The sequence below is a fragment of the Lissotriton vulgaris genome, chromosome 11 (genome assembly GCF_964263255.1).
Source record: "Lissotriton vulgaris chromosome 11, aLisVul1.2, whole genome shotgun sequence".
In the NCBI taxonomy this organism is placed as follows: Eukaryota; Metazoa; Chordata; class Amphibia; order Caudata; family Salamandridae; genus Lissotriton; species Lissotriton vulgaris.
The window spans coordinates 635,413,741-635,440,582 of record NC_141699.1 but is presented as its reverse complement, the minus strand read 5'-3'; the positions used below and the strand labels follow the sequence as shown (position 1 = coordinate 635,440,582).

The following is a 26,842-nucleotide window of genomic DNA, read 5'->3' as shown; positions in this document are numbered from 1 at the left end:
TATGTACCCACCCTACACCAAGGGTAGATGAACAAAAGCTTTTTGCATTTCTTAACGGGGTGAATCGCAATTTCGTCCCTTTAAGAAATGCTAAACAGCTTTTTCATATGTACAAAGGCCAAAAACGGTCTAAATTTGCAATTTCTACCTAATAGAAATCACAAATTGCAACCGCGGTTTAGGAAACGCAAATAGGAATTACCTATTTGCGATTCCTAAAGCTCAAGTACAAAGCATTTCCTAGATACGGACTGGGCATTTAGAAAATGCAATTACCATTGACTCAAAGTCGATAATAACCATGTGGAAAATTTAAAAAGTGCCTTTAAAAAGACATTTTTTAATGTGACTTGAAGCGAACATATGCCCCCAGTGCATATGTGCACTTACATGTGCGCTGCGCATTTCAGGTTGCCTCCAAGTGGCCTTAAGCCCAGATTCCCCCTTGGGTCTGGATTTCCTAAATTTCGATTTCCTATTAGGAAATCACAATTTAGAAAATGCAAACCCTTTCCCATTGGCCCATAGGTGGCATTTACTATTAGCAATTTCCTAATAATCGCTATTAGGAATTTGCTTTCTCTTCCAGGGGATCCTCATTAATAGTCATAAGCACTGAATATTCCCGCCCATGCTCGGAGATATATATATATATATATATATATATATATATATATATATATATTCACTGAAAAAACCATAGGTTTCACACCGGTTATAGTTAGGAATTAGCATTTAAAAAAACCTATTAAATTCACTGAAAAAACCATAGGTTTCACACCAGTTATAGTTAGCTGGAAATTTTACTGATATAAAACCATTGAAATTCCCACGTTATAGTTAGTCGGACTCACTATAACTTGCGCGTGCAATGCACTGCTGATGACATCACATATTACATCACTCATGACATGGTCAGTGACATCACTCATGACATCACTGATGACATCACTCATGACATCACTGATGACATCGTCCAGTGAATGTGTGTCTTTCTGAAAAATAAATATATTTTATATATGTATATGTTAAGGTCGATGGAAGAATAAATGTTTAAATAAGTGTCTAAATGGATGTTTTTTTTTAAAAAATTGATTGGTTAACTGGCTTATTAAGTGTATCTTAGTGAATACATATATTAGCGAGTAATGTTTAAATATTTAAATATATGTATCAGTGTTTTACTTTGTGTATAAGTGGCTGCATGGGTTGGTGAGTAGCTACATGTGTGTGTATATGGGTTATTAGATGTTTTTTTAGTATCAGTATGAGTGTCTGTATGGTTTGGTGGGGCTGTTACTTAGCACATAGATGCATCAATGACTGACTCACTGTTTGTATGTGTTTTGAAGACAGCATTTGTGTAGGATTGTATGGGTGGATGAGTGTGTATATGTGTGTGTTAGAGAGTGAATGCCTCTCTCACTAGTGTCTTTATGAGTAACTACATATGTTTTAATCTTGTATATATGAGAATTGATGTATATAAGTAAGTATATGTGAGAGTGAGAGATTGAAAGAGTTCCTGTTTAAATAAGTATGTGTTTCTATAAGTGATTGTTTAAGAGAGTAAGTATGTGTAAGTTTCCTTAGAAGTAATGTGCTAATGTGTGTATAGTTGTATATGCAAATAAATGGATGTTTATTAGTTTATTTGCATGTGTGAGTATATGTATGAGTAAGTTTTTGATGACTGTCGGTGTGTAACAGAATGAATAGGGGTATCACTACATATGATGAGTGAGTATATGTATGAGTGAATACATAAAACTGTTTAATGAATGTGTGAATTTGTATATAGATGGTGAAATTACTGAATTGGTTGTTGTAACTGGTATGGGTATATCCACTTTTTTGTTAATGTTAGTTTCTATTTTTGAATATGTGTTTCAAAGGTTACTTTACAGTGAAAGGAGGTCTGTCACTGTGTCACAAGGATGGTGTCATCAGTGATGTCATGAGTGATGTCACTGACCATGTCATGAGTGATGTAATATGTGATGTCATCAGCAGTGCATTGCACGCGCAAGTTATAGTGAGTCCGACTAACTATAACGTGGGAATTTCAATGGTTTTATATCAGTACAATTTCCAGCTAACTATAACTGGTGTGAAACCTATGGTTTTTTCAGTGAATTTAATAGGTTTTTTTAAATGCTAATTCCTAACTATAACCGGTGTGAAACCTATGGTTTTTTCAGTGAATTTCATAGGTTTTTTAAATGCTAATTCCTAACTATAACTGGTGTGAAACCTATGGTTTTTTCAGTGAATTTCATAGGTTTTTTAAATGCTAATTCCTAACTATAACTGGTGTGAAACCTATGGTTTTTTCAGTGAATTTCATAGGTTTTTTTTAATGCTAATTTTTAACTTTTTGTAGGGCTTCATACCTATGTACTTTTTAGTGAATTTCTAAGCTTATTTTTTCACAAATGTCTTTAGCTGAGAAAGGTATGTTTTTCTAAAAATGAACACTATAATGTATATTAAGATAATATTTTTATTTTAAAATAGTATTTTACTTTTTTTTTTATATTTGACTCTGGAGAGCTCCCGGTGCGCGTACCGATGAACGCCTCGGTGCGCGTACCGTCAGCGCACCAACAAAAAAAAGAAAAAAAAAATAACAAAGTGAGACTTATAGTATACTGTTCAACTATTTTTCTGTTACATAGTAAGGTTACTCATAGTTACTACCTTTCTCCCACTATATTATCTCCTATGTATATTTTACACCTCATTTTCATAAGGGAGCAGGATAGACTACTCATGATCCCCTAGAAATTCTCAGGGAGTGCTTAAAAGATCTGTTTCTGCTTTCCAGGCAAACTATGTTATGAATTCCATATACCACAAAAAATACAATAACAACATGCAAGATGTCTACAAAGGAGATGGTGTACATTACATTTAAGTCTCTTCATTGGTACCTACATGTAGGTACTTACATAAAATAAAAAAATTTAAAAAAAACAATTAATAAACATACAATTTTTTGAAGTGATTATTTTTCCATAGTACCCTCCTTGATACGCTCCCGGTGCGCGTACCAGGCGCTTCCCCCGCGAAAATCGAAAAAAAAAAAAAAAGGGTGAGACCCCGCGGGGCCCTTTAATGGCCCCCACATCAAACCTAGGGGTACAGGGGGTGTCTACTCTGCCCCCTTATGGTCATTTCCCCCTTTGTTTTGGCCACCTCTCGTGTCTCGATCCTACCAAGACACAAGATGGCGGCCGCTCCGGACTGTTTAGAATGTTTACAGACAACTGAGAGCCAATCAGCTTTCTGCGCGCAAGTCGCGTGGCGCGCCTGGAGCGCTCTCCGGTGCGCGCACCGGAGAGCGCCTATAGATATATATATTTTTTTGAACCTAAATTACTCAAAATCCACTGGAGCACATATCTTGAGACATAGCAAAGGCACATCGGGCTACCAGTCCCTACAATTTTGCCAAGTTTGGTGGAAATCCATTCAGCCGTTCGGGCTAAAAGTGAAATCGACCGCCCTATGGAAATTAACATGGGGAAAACGCGTTTTGGGACCCCCCTTTTATCTCGGCCCCCGCTTGACGTATCCCCCCCAAACTTTCAAGGAAGGACTGGAGCTCGACGAGGCCATTTTCAGGAAATTTTCAGGCAGATTCGTCAACCGGTGCCAAAGTTATTCCAAATAGAATTTTGAGATTTAACATTGAAAAAAATCCTAACTATAACTACCTACTGGCGACCGCCAGTAGGTAACATGAGTACAAAACGAGTGCAACTAGTTAAAAAATAACACATTCATAGCGTGCTGCTTGTAAATACATTGCACAGCAAAACCAACAAATGTATAAATGGTCCTTGGTTTTTTAGAAGAATTTGAGCATAGTGCTCATAGATATAGATGTAATAAAGTGCAAATAGGTGAGCATATATCCGATAGCTATGATGGTAAACAGTTTTTTGACAATTATCAGCTGTCAATCAGCAAAAATTAAAGTGCAAGTGCAACAGTCACCTCAATGTAGATGAATACATTTGATTAATACAATAAAGTGCAAGTGCCTGTATAACCATGACAGTCAATGCTCGATTATCCTATGTTATAATAACTCTGACTGCAAAACCAAAGACAAAATCTTGATTGCAATAAAATGAAATGGTTCCCTCGTTTTGTTTTTGTGAAAAAATCATTTTTTTGTGAAAACAAACAAAATTGAATTAAAGCGGCTGAAAACCTGATGAAATTTACATGATACTACAAAAGTTATTTCCAATTCAGATAGAATACATTTGGAAATATTTCAAACACCACCTAAAGAATTCATGGTATAGTCGCAGTTAACCACAGTCCCAACTTAAGAAAACATAGATCAAAGTATTCAAAAATGTGCCTCAAAAGTATTCAACATTAAAGAAAATGATGAAGCTCATCAATGGTGTTCAGGCCATTAGGGGAACGGGTATCGAGAAGTAGGATAAGTGAAGTCTCCTACATATATATATATATGTCTTTACAATTGCTCCCACGAAGACATGATTCTAATGACTTTGGATGTTTCATCCCTTTATACTTCGATAAAACATTGCGATGGACTCAAGGCTTTGGAGCACTATCTGAATAAATGTCCTCCACACTCGATGGTACATAACAGAATGTTATTGGACATGACCAAAATGTGCCTCGAACAAAACTTTTTCATCTTCAATGGCGTTATCTATCATCAGGTCAGAGGTGTGGCGATGGGGGCCTGTTTCTCACCTAGCTACGCGTGTTTACACGTTGGGCTATGGGAGGAGCAGGTCCTAGTCGGCCAGCACCACAATCTTATTTCTAACAATATTGCATTGTACCTACGTTACATTGATGATGTATTTCTTGTTTGGAAGGGCAGTGTTGACAGTGCCAGAGCCGTTGTTGAAATGATTAATGTGAATACCATCAATCTTAACTTCACTTCAAATATGAGTTCCATTTCTATTTGTTTTTTGGATGTTGAGGTTTTTGTAGATGGCAATACTTTGGGTACCAGACTGTACAGGAAACCTAGTGCTGGCAATACAATACTGCATTCAAATAGTCAGCACCCAGCCCATTTGATTCAGAGCATTCCCTTCAGGGAAATGCTCCGGATCAAAAGAATCTGCAGTACAGACGCTGAATGTGCGGCCGCACAGGAGGCATGCAGATTACGTTTTCTAGCTAGAGGCTATTCCAATGCCAGTCTAATAAAGGCAATTCAGCGTTCAAATTCGGTCAGTAGACAGGAAGCCTTAGTTCCAAAGGATAGAACCACCCTTAGAGATAATCATTTGGCAGTAGGGGTTGAAACAGCTTCCCCACGAGTAATTTTGACTTATAATCGACAGCATGGGCCCCTTTGGAAAATTCTATATAAGAACTGGAATTTAGTACAAAGTGACCCTGTCATCGGGCATAAAGTGAGAAATAAACCGGTGCTCACTTTTCGAAAATCCCCTTCTATGTACAAAGCATTGGTTAACAACACCTTGGAACTGAGGGCTTCCATCACTTGGATGGCACTCAAGAAGGGCTTCAGAACTTGTCCGCAATGTAAAGCCTGCCATTTCGGTAGCAATAGGACTCATTTTAAAAGCCCTTTTCGTGAAAATCCCATTGCCATTTCCAAGTGGCTTACCTGCAGAACCGAATACGTCAATTATGTGTTAGAGTGTCCGTGTGGATTACAATACGTGGGCAGTACTAAACTGCCCGCCCACAAACGTATACTCCAACACATACGTGCAATTTCGGGTCATGATCAAAACTATCCGGTTGCCAGGCATTTTCATGATAAACATCAAGGCATACCTAATCAGCTCCAGTATTTTTTAATTGACTCAGTGGAGGTCTCGAGGAGAGGAGGTGACCGTGAGGCCAAACTCCGTCTCCTTGAAACCAGATATATACTGGAGCTCAATACAAAGAATCCAAACGGATTAAATGACAGGGAAGACCTTTACACCTGCATTTAGAATTCACCTGTATGCCTATAAGACCTGTCCGGATAGTATGAGAATCCTACCCTAGTCACAATCATATTTTTCTGTATTGAAATACTTTGATAGAGTGGTGGCTTTTTTGTATCTCTTTTGTAATCAATTTTTAATCCTTCTATTTTTAATATTAGGAATCAGCTGTTTTATATAAAAACAATGCACTTTATATTGATAGTTTGCACAATCACTTTTTTGCACTAGACATGTCTTAGCAGGCACTGTTAAGGTGACAGTCCCACTTGGGCTCTATTTAGATTATTGTTTAAATGATTCAAACAAGGTGACAAGGAATTAGCATTTCTGATATTCAATATCAGTTTCCTTTACATTTAACGTTGTTTCTCTGTATATATGTACATAAAACTGTTTTTACACAACACTAGTATTTATATTTGGTATATTTGTATATCCCGTTGATACCCTCAGATAGACATAGTTGGTTGTCATGTTTAGTTAGATGTATCAACTTTATCTTCTTAGATTGTGTAAATATAAATGTATCATGTGTAGTGGGTTTTAGGATGTTTAATAGTCTTAAATATTATCTACACTGATAAACAGTTTTTACCTCTATTTCTAGCATTTGTCTAGCAATAAGGAGATAACGGCGTTACTTTGCACAGTATTTTTACCTTGTCAATGAATTAACTTGATGCACTGTCACTTTAAATGTTTCGCACTATAGCGAGCAGTTTGTCATGTGATCAAGCCTCCTCGGAGGCGAAACACGTCATGGCGGCAGCGCTGGCATTGATTGAATAAATCACCTCTGCACCAGCACTCTTTGGGTCGACTCTTCGTCACTGTTGTAAAAAGGTGGGAAGCAACCAATAAACAAAGCTCCTTAAGTATTGCCCGGCGGTGTCGCCTCTTTAACCCACAAAATATTAATCAATGAAGAGGCAGGCGCTGGAGACTGGAAGGCAGGAAACAAGGGGTTTATTCTCTCCGGAGGAGAACACATCAGTTCGGACAGCGAGTATCGTCACGAGGTGCTCTAGCCGCATCTCTGAGGCTTGGCCTCTTATACACAAGTTTATGATCTTTATTGCATGTAACACATTCTTGCAATGCTTTGAAGTATGAAAGGACATCCTCGGAATCTCCCCTTCAGGCCCGTTCCCACACACATTTACAGTTGAAGTCCCCACCCCGGTCACAACAGGTGATGATTATCGCGCAGCTGGACATTCCGCCGATTCACGGAATGTGTGGGGTTGATCGGATCTCATAGGGTGGGGGCTTTGATCAATTCGAGGGTCCTTTAATGGGGGAAGCTTCCTACTGTACGGGGGGGGCAATAAACAGTATCCGCAGGGCCAGGTGGCGGCCTGGGAACGAGGAAGACAAACGGGCACACAGGAAAAGGGGGTTTGTATCAAAGGACCTGGGACCATGAAAGGAATGAAGGGAGGTGTCGCGCTGGGAACAGGATGGGATTCCGAGGCAGAGCTGCGCTGAAGAGGGGTTTATGACCCAAGGCATGTGAGAGCGGGGGGGGGTTGTCAGCGTGCGGGGGATGCCTGCGAGGTTAGGAGAGAGAGAGAGACGCGCTGGCTATCAGCGAGGGGCAGGGAGGCCATGGTGCTCAAAATGGCTGCCGCTTACGTGCACGAATGGGCTCAAAAAGAGCAAGATGGCGCCGATAATGTTGACGTTTGCAGCCTAACTTTTAACAGTCCTCCCTTTTCAACATATCTAGCCAACTTGCCTACTCAATGTCAATCTTCATCAAATTCCTAACCTCGGCATCATATAATGCTCCCATGCGTTCGTTTCCAAAGTCCACAGTCTTAGGGCAAATACAATTTGTACATAATGAACACAGAGGTGGCAGACATTGAATTCCTAAGCATAGACCGCATATTACAACTACAGGAATCAGGATAATGGTGAACAGTCTCCAGCCCCAGTTCTTAACGGTGTTCCAGAACCAACCACCAAGCGACCATTCTTCCTGTTCCTGGTGGACTTCTGAAGAGAGTCTGTGAAGATGTTCGATGGCTTTGTACACTGAGGGTGAGTTGTCCGGTATGTATGTACAGCAGCTGGACCCAATAATGCGGCATGCTCCACCACGGTCTGCAAGAACCACATCTAGGACAAGGCGGTTCTGGAGGGCCACCAAACGGACTGCTTGAAGCTCGCCAGTGTTGTTAGCAAGGATACCAGCTGTGATGTTCATTGTTGTCTCAACTGCCTGAGTCAGATGTCGGATGGCACGGCTGTTTGCCATCGGGCCCCAGAGTGGAACAAGTCCCTTCATAGCATCGAGGAACTGCGCTCCTGTTGAGTCGGCTTGTTCAATGTCCTTGGCTCGTTTTTGTCTATGATGATTCGCTGGAGCCACATAAGTCGGAGGAAGGATGAAGGAGATGAAACAAGTGCCCCCCCCCAGCCTTTGGGGAGCCAGGTGTAAGCCTTTGTGCCGCAGACGAAATACATGTTTGGGGACGACACAAAGGAAGGTGGATCAGTGGAGTCCAAAGTTCTGGTAAAACGGCAAGCACTGCGGCCTACCAGCTGTGTCCCAAGCCCTTCTATGCACATGTGGCCTGTGACGTTGATGACTGACAGGGCCACAGTCAGAGTGGCAGCCGTTCGTTTCCGCAGGTAGGAGAAGGTGGGTCTGGTTGGATTGTTGAACACCTGCATTTCAATTCGTTCTTTAGCAGGGATGTCCATGTGGATTGAGTCGTTGGAGGTCTGCGGGCAGAAGTGTGTCTTTGTTTTGTTTCGCCAGACCCCGTGGAAGAAATGCGTTACGGTTTTGCTGGAGGTGGCATTGTCCTTATAGCTTTCTTGCAGGAGGATCAGCCAAGCAAGGCAGGAGCCATGAACTGAGAAGGGTGAAGGGATGAATGGTATCGAGTGTCCAGTGGCGTGGGGTAGCAACCCACAGATCCAACAGTTGGTGGCATTGGTGGCGAGATTGTGCTGGTGAAGTAGCTGTACGAAAGAGTTATTCCAAAACTCCTTTCGCCTCTCTCTGAGTTGAGGAGAGAGCGAAATCAGATAATGTTCCTTCATGGTGGTAGGCTGAGCAGTGGTCAGGAATGTTTCGTGAGCAGGTGCATTTTCTTCCATAATCCAGAGTGTGGTCATGAGGAGAAAGCAGAAAAGGATTGTGATGAAGAGTGCAATTGTCTTTGAGCTGTGGAGTCTGTCTGTTCTTGGGTTTCTGTAGTGGGTATTTCCTGTTGCTTCCATCATCTTCTTATTTGGCGCTTCCATCATCTTCTTATCTGGCGCTTCCATCATCTTCAAGGTGCTCGGTAGCGGGCAGAACCACAGACTTCGTTTAGCTTCTCTCCGGGTGACCCTTGGTGGTGTTTAGGTCACCGTTCTGAGATTTAACTTAGTCCGTGGTCTACTTAGCCGAAGATCCCTCCTTTCGACGCAGGAAATACCCTTCTCTGGATGGCACAGTGGGGTCAGAGAATTTTGAAAGTTCAAGTGCTTCGGTATCAGGATAGCAGGTTAGTGACGGTCAGTCCTTGTTCAGGAGCTCTTCTTGGTTGTCGATGTTTTCTGTCGTGGCCAGGGTCGAGGAGACCTTCTTACAGTGGTGTGCGTGCAGCCAGTGCCGTTTCCCCTCCACACGAAGAGCCATCCGGGTGGTGATTAACACTTGCCAGGGGCCCGTCCACCGGGGTTCCAAACTCTTCGACCGCTGAAAGTTTCGGATCAGCACGAAATCTCCAGGTTGGATGGCGTGACCCGGACCCCTGGAAGCATCGGGGATGGCCTGCTGCACCTGCTGATGAATGACAGACAGAGTTTCAGTCAATTTATACAGATAATCAGACATTAGGACGTCCGGGACGTCATGAATGGAAGTTGGTTTCGGTGCAGACCAGACACTCATGGGTCGACCGAAAACAACCTCATAAGGTGTCAAGTGATGTTTGGTGGGGGTGGAACGCATCGATAGCAATGCCAGTGGGAGGGCGTCTGGCCATTTCAGACCCGTGGTAGCCACTATCTTGGCCAGTTTAAGCTTTAGTGTGGCATTGTGTCGCTCAACAAGTCCAGCAGACTGGGGGTGGAAGACTGCGTGGAACTTCTGCTTGATGCCCAGCCCCTTTAAGATGAGCTGGATGACTTTGGCTATGAAGTGGGGGCCATTGTCGCTCCATAAAATACGACAAAGGCCGTAACGGGGGAAAAACTCCTTTAACAGTACTTTTGCAGTGGCCATAGCAGTGTTGTCACGGGTTGGGTATGCTTCCACCCATTTGCTAAATGCGCATACCACAACAAGTACATATTTCAGGCCTTGGCATCTGTCTAGCTGGATGTAGTCCATCTGCAGGACTTCAAACGGGTGATTTGGGACCCCAAACCCTCCCCGGGGTACTACAGTTCCTTTCCCGGGGTTGTGTTGCAGGCATATCAAGCATTGTTGGACCAGACGTTTAGCGGAGTCTGTGATTTTATCATTGTGCCAAACTCTGGAGACAAGTTCAATCATGGGGGCTGATCCTATGTGGGCAGGGGAGTGTGCCATAGTCAGTATGGGAATCAGGTACGAGTCAGGTAGCAACCATTTGTTTGTGTCTTTTGTCCGCCAGCAGCCTTCGTCATCTTTTAATCCCACCCGTGTCCATTCAGTCAGTTCGTGTTGTGTGCTAGCCATTTGAATGTCTCTAATAGTGTCCCTAGCGTCAGTCCATTTTTCTGCTTGTGACCTGGTCACGTACATATGTGTTGTCGTCCTATTTTCAGCTGTCGTTCGGGCAGTGATGTCGGCTAGTGCATTTCCCTGTCCAATAATGTCTGTCACCTTTTTGTGTGCCTGGCATTTGACGACTGCAAGCTTTTTGGGGAGAAGGACAGCTTCGATCAAGGCGGAGACTAGATCCCCGTGCAAAATGGGGGTGCCGTGTGAGGTCAAGAATCCCCTTTCCCTCCAAAGGAGCCCAAAATGGTGAACCACCCCGAAGGCGTACTGGCTGTCGGTGTAAATGTTCGCTGTGGTTCCTGCTGCTAGAATGCAGGCTCGTGTCAGGGCAATCAGTTCCGCTGCCTGGGCAGATCGTTGCGTGATGCGGGCTGTCTCGACTACAGTTCGAGCCGTGGTGACTGCATAGGCAGCTGAAGTGGTGCCATCGGGGAGTTTGATGCAAGAACCGTCCACCCACAGCTCTCCGTCAGGGTCAGGAAAAGCCGTGTCTCTGAGGTCAACCCTACTTCTAGTCTGTTCGTCCGTAAGAGTCATGCAGTCATGTACAGGGTGCACATTGGGATCGTTCTCTGGTAAGGGTAACAGAGTTGCTGGGTTCAGTGTGGTGCATCTTTTCAGGGTGATATGGGGTGCAAGCAAAGTCAGTTCGTATCCAGTCAGTCGTGCACTCGTCAGGTGTTGCGTCTTGGTTTGGTTCAGGAGGGTGTCAACTGCATGGGGTACCAGTACCGTGAGGGAATTCGAGAGCACGATCCCCTCACTCTTTCGGATAGAGATTGCAGCGGCAGCTACAGCTCGAAGACAGGCAGGCAAGGCTCTGGCTACAGGGTCAAGAGTGGCAGAGAAGTAAGCGCACGGTCGTTGCTTTGGGCCAATGGACTGGGTCAGGACAGATAAAGCGCACCCCTCCCTTTCGTGAGTGTAAAGGGAGAAGGGCTTTGTGTAATCAGGGGTACCTAGGACAGGGGCCGAACAAAGGGCATCTCGTAGTTCCGTGAAGGAGGTTTGACATTCAGGGGTCCAAGGGAGTGGGAAGGGGACGTCTTTAGCTAGCAGAGAAAGCAGCGGTTTCACAATGAGGCTAAAGTTTGGTAACCACTGTCGGCAGAAGGAGGTGAGGCCTAGTAGGGAGCGAACCTGTTTCTGAGTCTTAGGGACAGGAGTTTCGAGAATGGTTTGGATCCGGTCGGGAGTGAGTTTCCTTCCGTCTTTGGACAAAAGGTGGCCTAAGTAAGTGACCTGGGGTTGGCAGAATTGCAACTTCTTCTTGGAGACCTTGTGGCCATTTTCCGCAAGGAAGTGCAGGAGTTGAATGGTGGCTGTAACTGCTAATGGAGTGGTGTCGGCTGCCAAAAGGATGTCATCGACATATTGCACTAACACCACTCCATCGGGTAACTGGACTTGATCCAGTTGTCTCTTGAGGGCCTGGCTGTAGATGCTAGGGCTTTCTGTGTAGCCCTGGGGTGCTCGGCAGAACCTATATGAGCGGGCTTTTAGGGTGAAGCCGAAGAGATATCGGCTGTCTGGGTGGATGGGGATGGAAAAGAATGCGTTTTTGAGGTCAATGACAGTGAAGGTGGTGGCAGTAGAAGGAATCAAAGTCAGGATGGTGGTGATGTCCGAGACCACGGGGTACTGAGGTACCACTACTTTGTTGATCTCTCGAAGGTCAATGATAAAGCGGTATGCTTTCTCATCTCCCTCTCCCTGTTTCTTGATGATGGGCAAGATAGGGCTGTTGCAAACGTTGCTAACCACTTCCTCTACCACTCCTGCGTCTATCAGTGACTGAATAATCTTTACCAATGCCTTCTCGCCCTCGGGCGATATCCGATATTGTGGAAGTTTTGGGAGTGTTGCGTCTGGTCGGACAGTAATGTGCACTGGGTCAATCATCATGCGCCCTACGTCCGAATCCGTCTTGGCCCACAGATACGGAGGCAGAGTGTCAAGCAGGGATGTGTCAGCGTCGGTGATGGAAAACATGCGTCGGGGAGGGCAATGTCTAAGCAGAACGGGGTTGTCGTAAAGGAAAACTCGAACTCCGTCTTGAGAACATCTAATTGTCGCTCGGAAGTGTTTCAATAAGTCAAGTCCCATAATGGCGTCAGGGCTATTGGAGGAAAGCAAAAACGTGGTGTCAGTGGTGTTGTTTTCTAACTCGAAGAGGATCGGGGCGGACAAAGGGTTAGTGGAGGGCGTTCCATCGAAACCTGTTGATGTTATAAGTGAGCCAGACAAGGGTGCCCTTGGAATCAGTCGTTTAGATAACGCACTACGTGTTGCGCCAGTGTCTACCAGAAATGGAGACTTTGTACCCAAGACCTTAGCAGTGACGTAAGGGCCTTGCTGGTCAACATAGAGCTCGACTGGATCCCTCCCTTGCCCTTGGCAGTCCTATGCAAAGTCGTGGGCGTCATCGTAGTCAGATTGCTGGCATTGGTTCTGTCTGGGTCGATCAAATGTATTTGGTCTGCCTGATCTGTCGTTAGTCGTGTCATTTGGGGGCCCTCGCTGCTGTCCCTTATTTCTCGGTCCACTTGCTATGTCCTTGGGGTCTTTGTTTCTGATTATTTCCAAAAGAACCGGGCACTGGGATTTCCAATGGCCAGTTCCTTTACAGAAAGCACACTGGTCCTCTCTAATGTCTGTACGTCCAATGTGGGGAGTCAAAGTGCGGTCCTTGGGAGGTGCAGTCTTAGGGACGTTCGTCTGATAGTTTCCCCGGTATTGGTCTCGTCCTATAGTCACCCCTTGCAGTTGTGCAATCATCACCCTCTCTTTCAAGTCCTTCTTCTTTTTCTCTGTTGCTCTATCATTTTCATTTTTCTGATGTTCATAATATTGGGCCATCTGGAGGATAGCCGTAGGTTTGGAGGCTGCCCAACTACTCTCGCTGGCCTGCAGTTTCTGGGAGACCTCTGGTGACAGACCCTTAACATAATTCTGGACAAACAGATGGTGTCCGGTTGCCGTGGTCATGTCCTGGCCGCTGTAATCGGAGAACACCGTTTCAAACCGGGAGAAGTAGTCCGATACATCCTCCTGGGGTTTCTGGCGACAGGCCATTACTATCGACCAGTCCACTTTCTTTTCTGGAATCAGGGTTTTTAATTTCTGTACGATTTTATCTGGGAGGTCTAAAATGGATTTCAAAGGCTTTTGTCCAGGTTCTCGTTGTTTATCAATGCCATCGAGTTGTGACCAGGTATGTCCAAACAGCTCAAGGTGGTCGACTTTCCGGATTTGCTTCCACACATCAGCTGGTAGACATAACCCGAAAAACAAGTCGATGTCAGCCAAGGTCATAATCGTTGAACCTAGGGCTGTACCTAATTCAGTATAGAAGGCAGTGGGGTTTTTACGTAGGTCAGGCAGAGATTTCCGGAATGTCAGAATCTCTTGCCGGTCCCATGGCTGGTAGACCCAGTTGTACACTACCCTTCCTTTTGCATCTTTGTGGTTTGCATCATCGTTAGTCCCTTCACCTCGTGGAGGAACCCAGTAAGGGGCAGCCTCTCGTATCGGCATCATGGCGTTAGATTGCTCAGTTTGTGGTTCGGTCGCTACGGATGTCGTGGGTTTAGTTCCCGATTCTTGTTCAGTGAGGTGGCGGAAAACCTCAAGCGTACGCATAAGGAGGTCCGTCACATCACACTCGCCCTCATCCCCGATATCGACCTTCCGGTACAGAGTCGTTAGGCTCTCGGGACCTTTGTCTCGATATCGGTCCTCGTATGCGTTCAAGACATGGTAACACAGTTGTACGGTAAAATGTCATCTGTGACTCCCTGTATACGAGTTAAACATATCCGTGATGTACTCTTCATCTTCCTTCCTTTCTACCAGTGTCCTTGCTATCTTGTCAATCCCTGCTCGCTCATCTTTGCTTAGTCTGCTTGTTCTTGCAGAACCAACCCTTCGGGTCTCAGGGTCGCCTAACGTTGTCGTTTGCGTAGTATCTAATACAAGGAGTTCGGCCGGCACAGAGGCCATGGGGGCCGAAGCTGTGGCGCTACTCTCGTTTGTACCTGGGGGTGGTGGGTGCTGTGCTAAGGGTTGGGAAGGGGCATATGGAGGGGGCATGTAGATGATCGGAGGACCTAACAGCAGATCATCGTTGGCTCGTTGTTTCGAGGGTAATTCAGGGTAGAGCGTGGAGGACGTTCTAACCGGACACTGGCTTGATGTTTCCATTTCTAGTTTCTGTTTGGCTTCCTCTCTTTCCTTTATCTCTTCTTCTAGTTTCTGAGCAGCTAGGTGGGCTGCTTTTCGCAGCTCTTTTCCCAACCTACTCTCAGTTCTCTTTTTACGTTGTTCAGTTTCTTTGCGCCACATGCCGAAACTATCAAGCATAGTGGGCGTTGTCTTGTTTTTACCAAGGGCTGTTTCTAGCGCGTTTATTTTATCATCATCGAAGGATCCTATCAGTGGCCACTGACTTTCTCGATCCTTTTTCGTATATTTATGCCACAGCTTGCTATAGGCTATAGCGATCAATCCATGCTTCATGAACATGTCCTTATTAGGGGTGCCTTCCAGTGGAGCCGGATGGTTCATCTCTAATAAGCGGTCCGGGCTAAACAGGCTACCAATCAGTGGGGAGAAGACAGGCATGACGGATCACAATGGGGACAGAAGTCAGCACTACCTATCTTATCACTGCGTGCAAAGACTAGACAGAATATTTCTATTCTACGTTGTTTGCAGGCAGTGAATACCTCATGAACCAATATCGAACAGTCAATGTTCGGTCAATCAAACAATCAGTGGGGAGAATAAGTAGGCCCGCAAAGGTCTGCGTTACCTACCCTTTCACTATCTGCAAAGAGGGAACCTGTTCTTTCCTGTTTGCAGACAGCGAATCTCCAAACAAATCAACAAAGAGTAATACTAGTATTTTCCAAACAATCAAACAATCATTTCGCAATTCGTCGTGTTTACACGACCTTACCCGGACCGCATGGACAGTTTCTTGTCTTCCGAATCCAGCGCCCGATCGTCCTCTTTTCTTCGTATTCCTCGCGGCACTCCTGATGGTTCCCAGTCAGGACCGTAGATCACTCGAGAGAGGTCTGTTCGGAACCAGTGAAGTTCGGATGATCGGCTGTCAGACGAGGGTCTATCGGACAGGTGCACTCCCGATCGTTGCGGTCGTTCACTCTGTCGTCAGGACCTCTCCCACTGGATCCACGAGTCACTGATGGGCCCCACGTTTGGGACGCCAATTGTAAAAAGGTGGGAAGCAACCAATAAACAAAGATCCTTAAGTATTGCCCAGCGGTGTCGCCTCTTTAACCCACAAAATATTAATCAATGAAGAGGCAGGCGCTGGAGACTGGAAGGCAGGAAACAAGGGGTTTATTCTCTCCGGAGGAGAACACATCAGTTCGGACAGCAAGTATCGTCACGAGGTGCTCTAGCCGCATCTCTGAGGCTTGGCCTCTTATACACAAGTTTATGATCTTTATTGCATGTAACACATTCTTGCAATGCTTTGAAGTATGAAAGGACATCCTCGGAATCTCCCCTTCAGGCCCGTTCCCACACACATTTACAGTTGAAGTCCCCACCCCGGTCACAACAGGTGATGATTATCGCGCAGCTGGACATTCCGCCGATTCACGGAATGTGTGGGGTTGATCGGATCTCATAGGGTGGGGGCTTTGATCAATTCGAGGGTCCTTTAATGGGGGAAGCTTCCTACTGTACGGGGGGGGGCAATAAACAGTATCCGCAGGGCCAGGTGGCGGCCTGGGAACGAGGAAGACAAACGGGCACACAGGAAAAGGGGGTTTGTATCAAAGGACCTGGGACCATGAAAGGAATGAAGGGAGGTGTCGCGCTGGGAACAGGATGGGATTCCGAGGCAGAGCTGCGCTGAAGAGGTGTTTATGACCCAAGGCATGTATGTATGTATGTATGTATGTATATGTATGTATAAAATATTTTATTACGCGCTCTGCTACTACAGAGTATCCTGGCGCGATATGTGAGCTTAAACAGGGCCAAACCAGAAGGAGAAAGAAAAACGCAATTAGATACTGAGATTAAAAAGGTGGGTTTTTAACCCCTTCTTAAATTCTGTCAATGTGGCTGAAGCTCGCAAAGAGAGCGGCATGTGAGAGCGGGGGGGGTTGTCAGCGTGCGGGGGATGCCTGCGAGGTTAGGAGAGAGAGAGAGACGCGCTGGCTATCAGCGAGGGGCAGGGAGGCCATGGTGCTCAAAATGGCTGCCGCTTACGTGCACGAATGGGCTCAAAAAGAGCAAGATGGCGCCGATAATGTTGACGTTTGCAGCCTAACTTTTAACACTGTGTGATTTGGCAGTTTGATTTCTGTGACGGGTGATGAGCTTCATGGATATATATATAAATTTAGGCTAGGGAAATGATATATCAACATGCATTCTGGACCCCTCCTGACCTTTTTTGTAACTGATTTTTTAACATTTATTGACTTAACAAATTTGCACTTTTCTCTGGTAGCACTTTATTGCCATCATGACATGTTTGCACTAATTATGCGTATTTGCACACATCTAATCTTATCTTTTACCTCAGTGCCAGTGTATAGCCCACACGGGCATCATTTCTTTTGAACAGACATGAATGTATGATAATTGGGATTATTTGTTATCCTCTTGCATTTTTCCATTGTTGCCTCTTTTAATATACGTATGGCATTGTGTTCTGATGGATTTTAATGGCAATAATTATATATAAATATTTATAAGCTTTTTAACTTTTATATCTATTTTAGAGGTTTTAACTGTATTTTGATATAGTCGTTGCCATTAATTCACACATTGACATTTGGTCACTGAGGTTTTACATTTGGGTTTGTAATATGTATTTTACAGATAATTTTAAATATTTATTACCTATTTGTAAATTGTGTGTGCAATACTGGCATTCATGCAGTAACTTAATTATGTGAAAATATGGAAATAGTAGTATTTTTTCCTTTTCCATGACATGTGATGGCATTCTTGCACTTTAAATGGGTGGTCAGCCCCCATGACGTTGTCATGTGATCAAGGCTATCTCTAGCCGAAACGCGTCATGGCGGACTGGTGCTGGGTTGAAATCTAAATCAAGAAAAAAAATTTGCACCATCCAGGGTCTCACTGGTTCCTGTCTGTTCGTGTGGCTGTACTTGCGGACCTTGGAGCTTCACATATCATATATATATATATATATATATATATATATATATATATCTTTACAATTGCTCCCACGAAGACCCCGGAAAGCAGTAAGTGGCACACCCAAGCTGAAACTGTATCCTTTAATCATTGCAGCAACAGCACTCCCTTCATCTTCCCAACGCGTTTCGACTGTTCGTCTTGATCACAGGATTGACAAATACGGGAACTCATCACTCCCACAGGTGATCTGAAAGAATGCAAAGAAAATGAGCGTCATCGCTGCAATGCATCCTGGGCAAGGTAGTTTCAATTGTCACAATCATTGGGGTAAATATGCTGCAGTCAAATTTTTGAGGGTTCAGCTTGTTCCACCACGGGCCCACAATCATGATGGCCCAGGTAGACCCTCAAACGCGGCATTCCGCGGTGACTCACACTACCCGTCTGAGAATCTGCGGGCGATATGACGTCGTTTTGGAGGTGACGCCCACTTCTACCGGCACTGGGCTGTGCCGCGAAATATGTCTTTACAATTGCTCCCACGAAGACCCCGGAAAGCAGTAAGTGGCACACCCAAGCTGAAACTGTATCCTTTAATCATTGCAGCAACAGCACTCCCTTCATCTTCCCAACGCGTTTCGACTGTTCGTCTTGATCACGGGATTGACAAATACAGGAACTCCTCACTCCCACAGGCGATCTGAAAGAATGCAAAGAAAATGTTCGTCATCGCTGCAATGCATCCATGGCAAGGTTGTTTCAATTGTCACTATCATTGGGGTCAATATGCTGCAGTCAAATTTTTGAGGGTTCAGCTTGTTCCACCACTGGCCCCCAATCATGATGACCCAGGTAGACCCTCAAACGCGGCATTCCGCGGTGACTCACACCACCCGTCTGAGAATCTGCAGGCGATATGACGTAGTTTTGGAGGTGACGCCCATTTCTACCGGCACTAGGCTGTGCCGCGAAATATGTCTTTACAATTGCTCCCACGAAGACCCCGGAAAGCAGTAAGTGGCACACCCAAGCTGAAACTGTATCCTTTAATCATTGCAGCAACAGCTTCTCCTTCCTCCCGGTCGGAGAAATCAAAGGACACAGCGGGGCATTAAGAGGCTGCTTTTATTGGATGCAGAGCATAACTAGTTTTTGCGTTTGCCTTCCTCAGATGCGATCGTCCAAATGCATGCTTCACCTTTTTGCATAGTTTATATGGGCTCCTCCTCCCAATGGTTTAGGAGCCTCACCTGCATCGAATTGCTCCCGCTTGCGCCGATTCCGGGGACTACCAGTCCCACAATGCAGCATACGGGCAATCTGGTGCTCAGGGAAGCTGCTGTGATGTTTCTGCAATGTTCACCTCTTAGCCCCTTCTTTCTCGCCACATGCACCTCGGGATCGAAGTTACGAGATGCAAGTTTGCTGACAGCGTCTCACCTAGTGGTCTAGGTCCGCAGCTCTGCAGTGGCTTCTTGATTCCCGGTGAGTCACGGTGGCAGGTCACGGATAATTCCAATACCTTGGTTAACATCAGTTTATAGCCAGTGTCTCCGTGTCCACTTATCATGAAAGGGTCCTCCGTGCGCCCCACAGGTAGAGCGGTTATTTATTCAAATCAGCTTCTCCTTCCTCCCGGTCGAAGAAATCAAAGTACATAGCGGGGCATTAAGAGGCTGCTTTTATTGGATTCAGAGCATAACTAATTTCGGCGTTTGCCTTCCTCAGATGCGATCGTCCAAATGCATGCTTCACCTTTTTGTAGTGTTTATATGGGCTCCTCCTCCCAATGGTTTAGGAGCCTCACCTGCATCGAATTGCTCCGGCTTGTGCCGATTCCGGGGGCTACCAGTCCCACAATGCAGCATACGGGCAATCCGGTGCTCAGGGAAGCTGCTGTGATGTTTCTGCAATGTTCACCTCTTAGCCCCTTCTTTCTTGCCACATGCCCCTCGGGATCCAAGTTACGAGACGCAAGTTTGCTGACAGCGTCTCACCTAGCGTTCTAGGTCCGCAGCTCTGCAGCGTCTTTTTGATTCCCGGTGAGTCACAGTGGCGGGTCACGGATAATTCCAATACCTTATATATATATACACATATATATACAGCTCTATATATGAACATATATAATTTTTTCACACATCAATGCAGCCCCTATAAAAGAGTCAAATCAATGTAATAATAAACAACTGATTTTGCAACCACATACTATAGAATATAGATAACAGAAGGGCAAGCATTACTTGAACTCTTTTTAATGAGTATACACAAAATTAATCTTTAAAAGAGCAAGCATTGTTAGCCTATAGGCTGCATTGAAAACCAATAGCATAGAAAATGAAAGCAATTGCAAACACAAAAATTGGCACTGTGCCTTAAAGACAGCCATGACCCCCAGCTACCCATCATGCCTCAGGGGTGACATCTTAGAGTGAGGTACTACAATTTTTTTTAACAGAATTTGGTTATTTTCTTGTCACAATGCCATCTCTTTTTGATCCTTGCCCCTCCTGTGACAAGAAGAAGGCAAAATCTGACACACATTCTGTGTGTATTCTCTGCCTTCCTGACTCTCACTCCTCAGAGACTTGCCAGCATTGCAAAAAGCTGTCCAGGTGTACTCTCAAAGAGAGAGAAAGGATATGTCTCTATGGACTTTCTGAGAGGAAGAAATCTACATCCAGAGGAAGGTCTCCAATCAGACAGAAGAAAAAGAGGTCCAGATCGACGTCTAGAAGTAAGATCCCAATCTGTTCCCTATCTGCATCAAATTTACCATCAGCAGCGATGAAACGGATGTTGTTGTTGAGACCTCCACAGTCCACGATGCCGGTGCATCAATCGACGCCGAGATTGAAGATGACAGTTTCAACATCGGGTCATCAGATAACGTACCCTCGGTTGGGGTCAACCCGGCGACACTCAACATCGCGGAGTAGGTCTCCGACTGCGGTGGCTGTCAAGACCATCTTTCACTCTTACCTGTAGATGTGCTCTGGTGAGTTTCACAGAGACATTATGGACCCACCTTCCGCTTCCTACCTGATAACCTGAATTGTTGATAACACTTAAGGCTACCCGATAGGGTTCAGGGAGGAGGGACGGAATGCTGGACACTTGTAGTGAATCTGTTGTCGACCTGCGAAGCAACAAGATGTATTACCCCTTAGCTTGTGACAAATACCTACTCAATAGCTGCTCAAAGTGTTTACAGTTTTGGATTGAAAGGCTTTATTCTAATCCCTACCTGCAATTTCAGATTTAGAGACTGTGCATCCGGATCTTGATGTGATGAGTTGGGGATTTAGGTGAACAGGAATTCTGAAGAGAAGGTTTTCTTTTTCTTCTTGTGTGTACTACAAGGATAAAGTCATAAGTATTAAAACCTTTCCTACTTTGTTTTTTTCTAATCTTTATATACAAACTCTAATGTTAATCACACTTACTTTGCAGTTTAAATCCGGAAGTGGCTCATCACTAAAAGGGAATTTTAAACAAACAACAAACTGCTACATAATACATACATTACAATGTTCTGATTTTGTGTTTTAAATCAGTCTCTGAATTATCCTTAAACCAAAGTTCACATTGCCACGTTTTCAAAGTTGTCAAATTGCTAAAGTTTTTAAATGGTGCCAAAGTTTCAAGTTGCCTTTAGTCCTATAAGTTCAAACGTTTCCAAAAAGTATCTTCTGTAAAGCATTACCGCTGTAGAAACTCTCTTACGGTGGGCGCCAGAATAAACAAAGAAGTACTTAGCTTTCTTTTCTTTCCTCTCTATATTCGATATCAGCTGGAGGTCTCCGCAATGCTGAGAGAACGTCGGAAGGAAAGGAAGTCCGAAGTAGGAGCTGGGGCGCGTTGTCAACAGGAGCGTCCTTGGCAACCGGTGAGTTCCACAACTTCTCGTAAGGCTAAGCACCTTCCAGATGTTGAGTGTGGTATTAAGTAGTAATGCCACCCCCAAGATAGCTGCTACGCTGCCGTACGCGTTACGTACCGTGACTTGCAGAGAACTTCCGATTTTCTTTTCTTGCTATGCCAAGCTGTCAGCCACAACATACCAATCTCCATTCCTTTGGTTTACAAATCGCTCCATTTGGTTTGATTCAATATCCGGAGCAATAGTTGTAAATAAAAGCACAATCAAAATACGAAATTAAGCGTTCACATTTGCTTCTAATATGCAGATAAACCTAAAAGTGAAAACAATCACTCACCAAATAAAACTTGATTACAATTTCTACTAAAGGCAATCACACACACACACACACAGTCATGCTGGGTACAGGGGAGGGCTTTTTTAGTATCAGAAATTGCTGCACTTTACCAGTGAATCCCTTTTGCAGTGGATCCCTGTGTGTCGAGGCTTTCATGACAGTACTCCCCCCTAAAACTTGAGGAATGGGTTTGGGTTTATCCGGGTATCTTCCATGAAATGCTTTTACTAAATGTGGGGCATTTGTTAAATTTGCGAGTGGTTCCCATGACCTTTCTTCCGGACCGTAACCCTTCCAATCTACTAAATAAAAGAACTTTCCTCTTACTCTTTTAGTATCCAGTACGCCTTAACCTCAAATTCGGGCACCCCTTATATAGTAATGGGTGGAGGTGGGGTTTTTAGTCGTGTTTTTAGATTGTATGGTTGAAGTAAAGATACATGGAAGACTGGATGGAAGCGATAGGTTGAAGGAAGTGTTAATTTTACACTTACAGGATTGATTATCTTGTTAACTGTAAAGGGTCCTATGAATTGAGGGCAACATGTTTTGGTAGTTTTAATCCGTTAATTGCGTGCGGATAACCAAACCTTGTCTCCAACCACATAAATAGGTTGGGAGGAACGATGAAGATCCACTGTTCTTTTTTGACTTTCTTTAGCCTTGGTAAAGATGCAACTGTGCTAATTGTTGTAGAGACAGTAAATTAGTGACATTATCCGTTATTGACGGAACAGCTAAAGCGGAATGTAACTCACAGGGAATAGACCTGGGGTGAAATCCATATGAACAAAAGAATGGAGACATATTAATAGATGATCTACATTGTGGTAAGCAATTTCCAAAGCCCATAAAATATCAGACTATTCTTGTTCACAAGTTGGTAAAGTACAACGTAAGAATTGTTCAATAGTTTGATTTGTGCGTTAAGTTAATCCATCCGTCTGAGGGTGGTAACTAGATGAGGTGCACACTTCCTTGTTTAATGATTTGCTTAATCCTTGCCAGAAGTGGGAAATAAACTGGGGGCCTCTGTCTGAGATGAGGACAGATGGAATTCCATGGAGTCTGACAATATCTCGAAGAAACACGTGTGCTGTTTCCATGGCTGATGGGATATTTTTTAACGGAATGAAATTAGCCATTCGTGTGAAATGATCCACCACAGTTAAGATAGTAGTGAAACCAGCCTTGGTTCGTGGGAGTTCAACAATAAAATCTAAGGCTATAGTATGCCAAGGCTGAGGAGGTATTGGCAATGGTTGTAATAAACCACTTGGAGCCTTATGTGAGGTTTTGTTTTGAATACAAGTAGCACAAGTATCAATATAAAGCTGAACATCATGAAACATGGAAGGCCACCAGATTTGTCTTTTAATTAACTGATAGGTCTTAGTTATACCCGGATGTGCAGATAAAGAGCTATCACGGTACATTTGTAACACCCATTCTTGTAAAACTTGTGATGGTACAAAAACCTGATCATTCATCATCAACAAATCTTTATTCACTTTCAGTAAAGAATATAGGGCCAGATGTAGGTAATCTACATTTACCGATTCTAAAATACCGAATTTTACTGATTCGGTATTTCACAATCGGTAAATGGTATGTAGCAAAAAATTCGGTAAATTTACCGAATCAGTAATTCCCATTCATTCCTATGGGCCTGGAGGCCCATAGGAATGAGAGGGAATTACTGATTGGGTATTTACAGAATCTGTAAATACTGATTCAGTAAATACTGAATCGGTAATAGGGGGACTATTTTCAAGGGTGGCAGGGTGTCACATTGACACCCTGTTGTACCCCTGAATAGTGCATGGGTGCACATGTGGCACACATACATGCCCTAAGGGCATGTATGGCTGCCACATGGCACAGTTAAAAAAGCACAAAATTGCTTTTTTTAAAGGTTTTTGAAATTTACCTCCAACTTTTATTTGGTGGTAAATACTGAATCCTTAACTGTGCAATGCATTTGAGTGCTCCCTACATTTCAGATTCGGTAATTCACCGATTCAGTATTTTAAGGAATTAGTAGTTTACCGATTCCTTAAATTACCGATTCGGTAAATTACAGAATCTGACATGTAGCCACCTTCATCTCAATAGCCTAATAACGGTCGGTATTGGACAAAATTCAGTAATTTCAGCCGTTACCGACCGGTATTGGGCTACCTACATCTGGCCCATAGTCTCTGCCATTCTTGTTAAGGTTTTTTGTCATTTCCATTAGTATGTTTTTGAGTAAATCATCTCTAGTGAGGCTAGCCTGAAAACAATGTGTAGGCAAAAGGTCCTGACTCTCTTCTTTTGATGAACATAGCTGTCAAATTGCAAAAGGTTTTCAATGGTGCCAAAGTTTCAAGTTGCCTTTTGTCCTTTAAGCGCAAAAGTTTCCAAAAATGATCTTCTGTAAAGCATTTTAACTTTAGACGGTAGGCGCCAGAATAAACAAATAAGTACTTAGCTTTCTTTTCTTTCCTCCCTGTATTCGATATCAGCTGAAAGTATCCGCAATGCTGAGAGAATGTCGGAAGGAAAGGAAGTCCGAAGTTTGAGTTGGGGCACGATGTCAACAGGAGCGTCCTTGGCAACCGGAGAGTTCCGCAACTTCTCGGAAGGCTAAGCACATTCCTGAAGTCGCATTAAATAGTAATGCCACCCCAAGATGGCCGCTTTGCTGGGTACGCGTTACGTAACACGACTTGCAGAGAACTTCCGATTTTCGTTTCTTGCTAAGTCAAGCTGTCAGCCACAAAATACCGATCTCCTTTCCTTTGATTTGCAAATCGCTCCATTTGGTTTGATTCAATATCTGGAGCAATAGTTGTAAATAAAAGCACAGTCAAAATACAAAATAAAGCGTTCACATTTGCCTCTAATATGCAGATAAACCTAAAAGTGAAAACAATTACTCACCAAATAAAACATGTTTACAATTTCTACTAAAGGCAATCACGCACACACGGTAGTGCTGGGTGCATGGGACAGCGGGAGGGCTTTTTGAGTATCAGAAATTGCTGCACTTTAGCAGTAGATCCCTTTTGCAGTGGATCCCTGTGTGTCGAGGCTTTCATGACAGTGGCTCAGCATTCCACGTTGAGGCATAAGACCCCGTCTGCGCCATCCCTTCAGGCAGTCAATGTTGAGGTACAAGACTCCGTCGACATCATCACATAGACGTTCTACGTCAAGTCACAAGAATCCATCTGCATCATCACTTAGATGATCGACGTCGAGACAAAAGACTCCGTTGTCGCCATTTCAGATGCATTCGGCATCGAGACACAAAACTCTGTCATCACCATCTCAGAGGTGTTCACCGTCAAGACACAAAAAACTCAGTCAGCCCAATCTCACAGGTGCTTGACGTCGAGACAAGGGACTCCATCGGCATCAAATCAAAGACGTTGAAGCACAGATCTAACCCCAGAAGACGGTCTACGTCACTGACACACTGTTCAACATCGAGACATCGGTCTCAGTCGGTCTCATGTCCGGTGAGCATCTCTCCATCACCATCCTTGACAGTGAGGGCTAAATCACCATAGATGATTTAGGACACAGTGACTCTACTTTCAATGTTGAGACACTCACGTCAGTCAGTCTCAACCCATTACGCACAGTCAACTTCAAGACGCATGTCTTCATCAACCTCAAGGTCACCGGAGGTGATTATTTAGACAACGACCAGTCTTGCATCTTCACCTGTACGCCCCATTTCACGCTCTGAGACTCCTGTACAAGAAGTGGGGCAGAAATCTCCATCTGTGCACTTCTCTCCTAAGTGGATGTTACCTCTGCATCACTGGCAGAAATCTGCAACGAAACTGGCACGAGGTACACAGGACTACTCCCATCCTCTACACAGGTCTCCCCTAACTGGGCTGGTACAAGAAATAGATCTCTTTCCTACCACTCCCTTGAGGGGTTGAGATCATACGCGTATGCCAGCAGCCTCCACAAGAAAAAGATCTACTCTCTGGGGCATTGGAGAAGGCACAGGTGACTGACACGTTCACCCTCTTCTACCCAATCTTCAAAAAGGAACTATTCTCCGACCCTTACAGACCGTCCACCTTCGAGGGTCTCTCCGGTGGATGATGGCAGTACTTTCCAGGACGTTGTGGCGAGGGCTGCAACAAAGTTGAAAATGTTTTATGCCTACTCCTCAGAGTTTATCCGCAGTGTTTTTTGAAACCTTGCATCAACTATCAGCAGCCACACCATTGTTACCCTTGGTACCAAGGCTTCTACAGCCTGTTATGGAAATGTTCCTTACACCGACAATGCTCAAGACTGCTCCTTCGAGGACCTTGAAGAAATACAGTGCTCCAGAAGAGGATCCATTGTTTCTTAGATCTGACCCGAGAAGTGTGGCTCAATGATTAGAGCTGTTTGGGAGGTATGTGGGGAGCACTCCTGTTTAAACTGAAGATTCAATGTAATCAAACGGTGCTGCAACTAATCAGGTTTGTCATGCCTGTCAGTGAAAATACTAGTTAAGATGAGATGTAATCTCATCTAGTTGCGCACAGTGCACCTGGTGTGATCCTACACCTTAAGCATTTATACAATATCAACTCAAAATATAGTAGTCAATCAGTTATTTAATTTCATATACTGATTCTTTCTTTTTGATCAATCACTCAATGAAACATTCTATGGTTTTGTTTTTTTTAATTTTTATTTTTGTTGCAAAATACAAATAGTATCATCATCATCATCAGTCACATACAAGCGTTCATTCGTAGGGCCTATTCATAACACAA

General features: G+C 44.2%; 1 protein-coding gene across 1 annotated transcript in view; it reads left to right on the top strand.

Annotated features, from left to right (window-relative positions):
• Positions 1 to 26,842, top strand: part of LOC147683273 (uncharacterized) — a 1,451,334-nt gene that overhangs the window by 1,334,195 nt on the left and 90,297 nt on the right. The window contains exon 21 of the mRNA XM_086943731.1: positions 21,638 to 21,733. Within this exon, the coding sequence (XP_086799857.1) occupies positions 21,638 to 21,733 (96 nt within the window). The remainder of the gene's footprint in view (positions 1 to 21,637; positions 21,734 to 26,842) is intronic.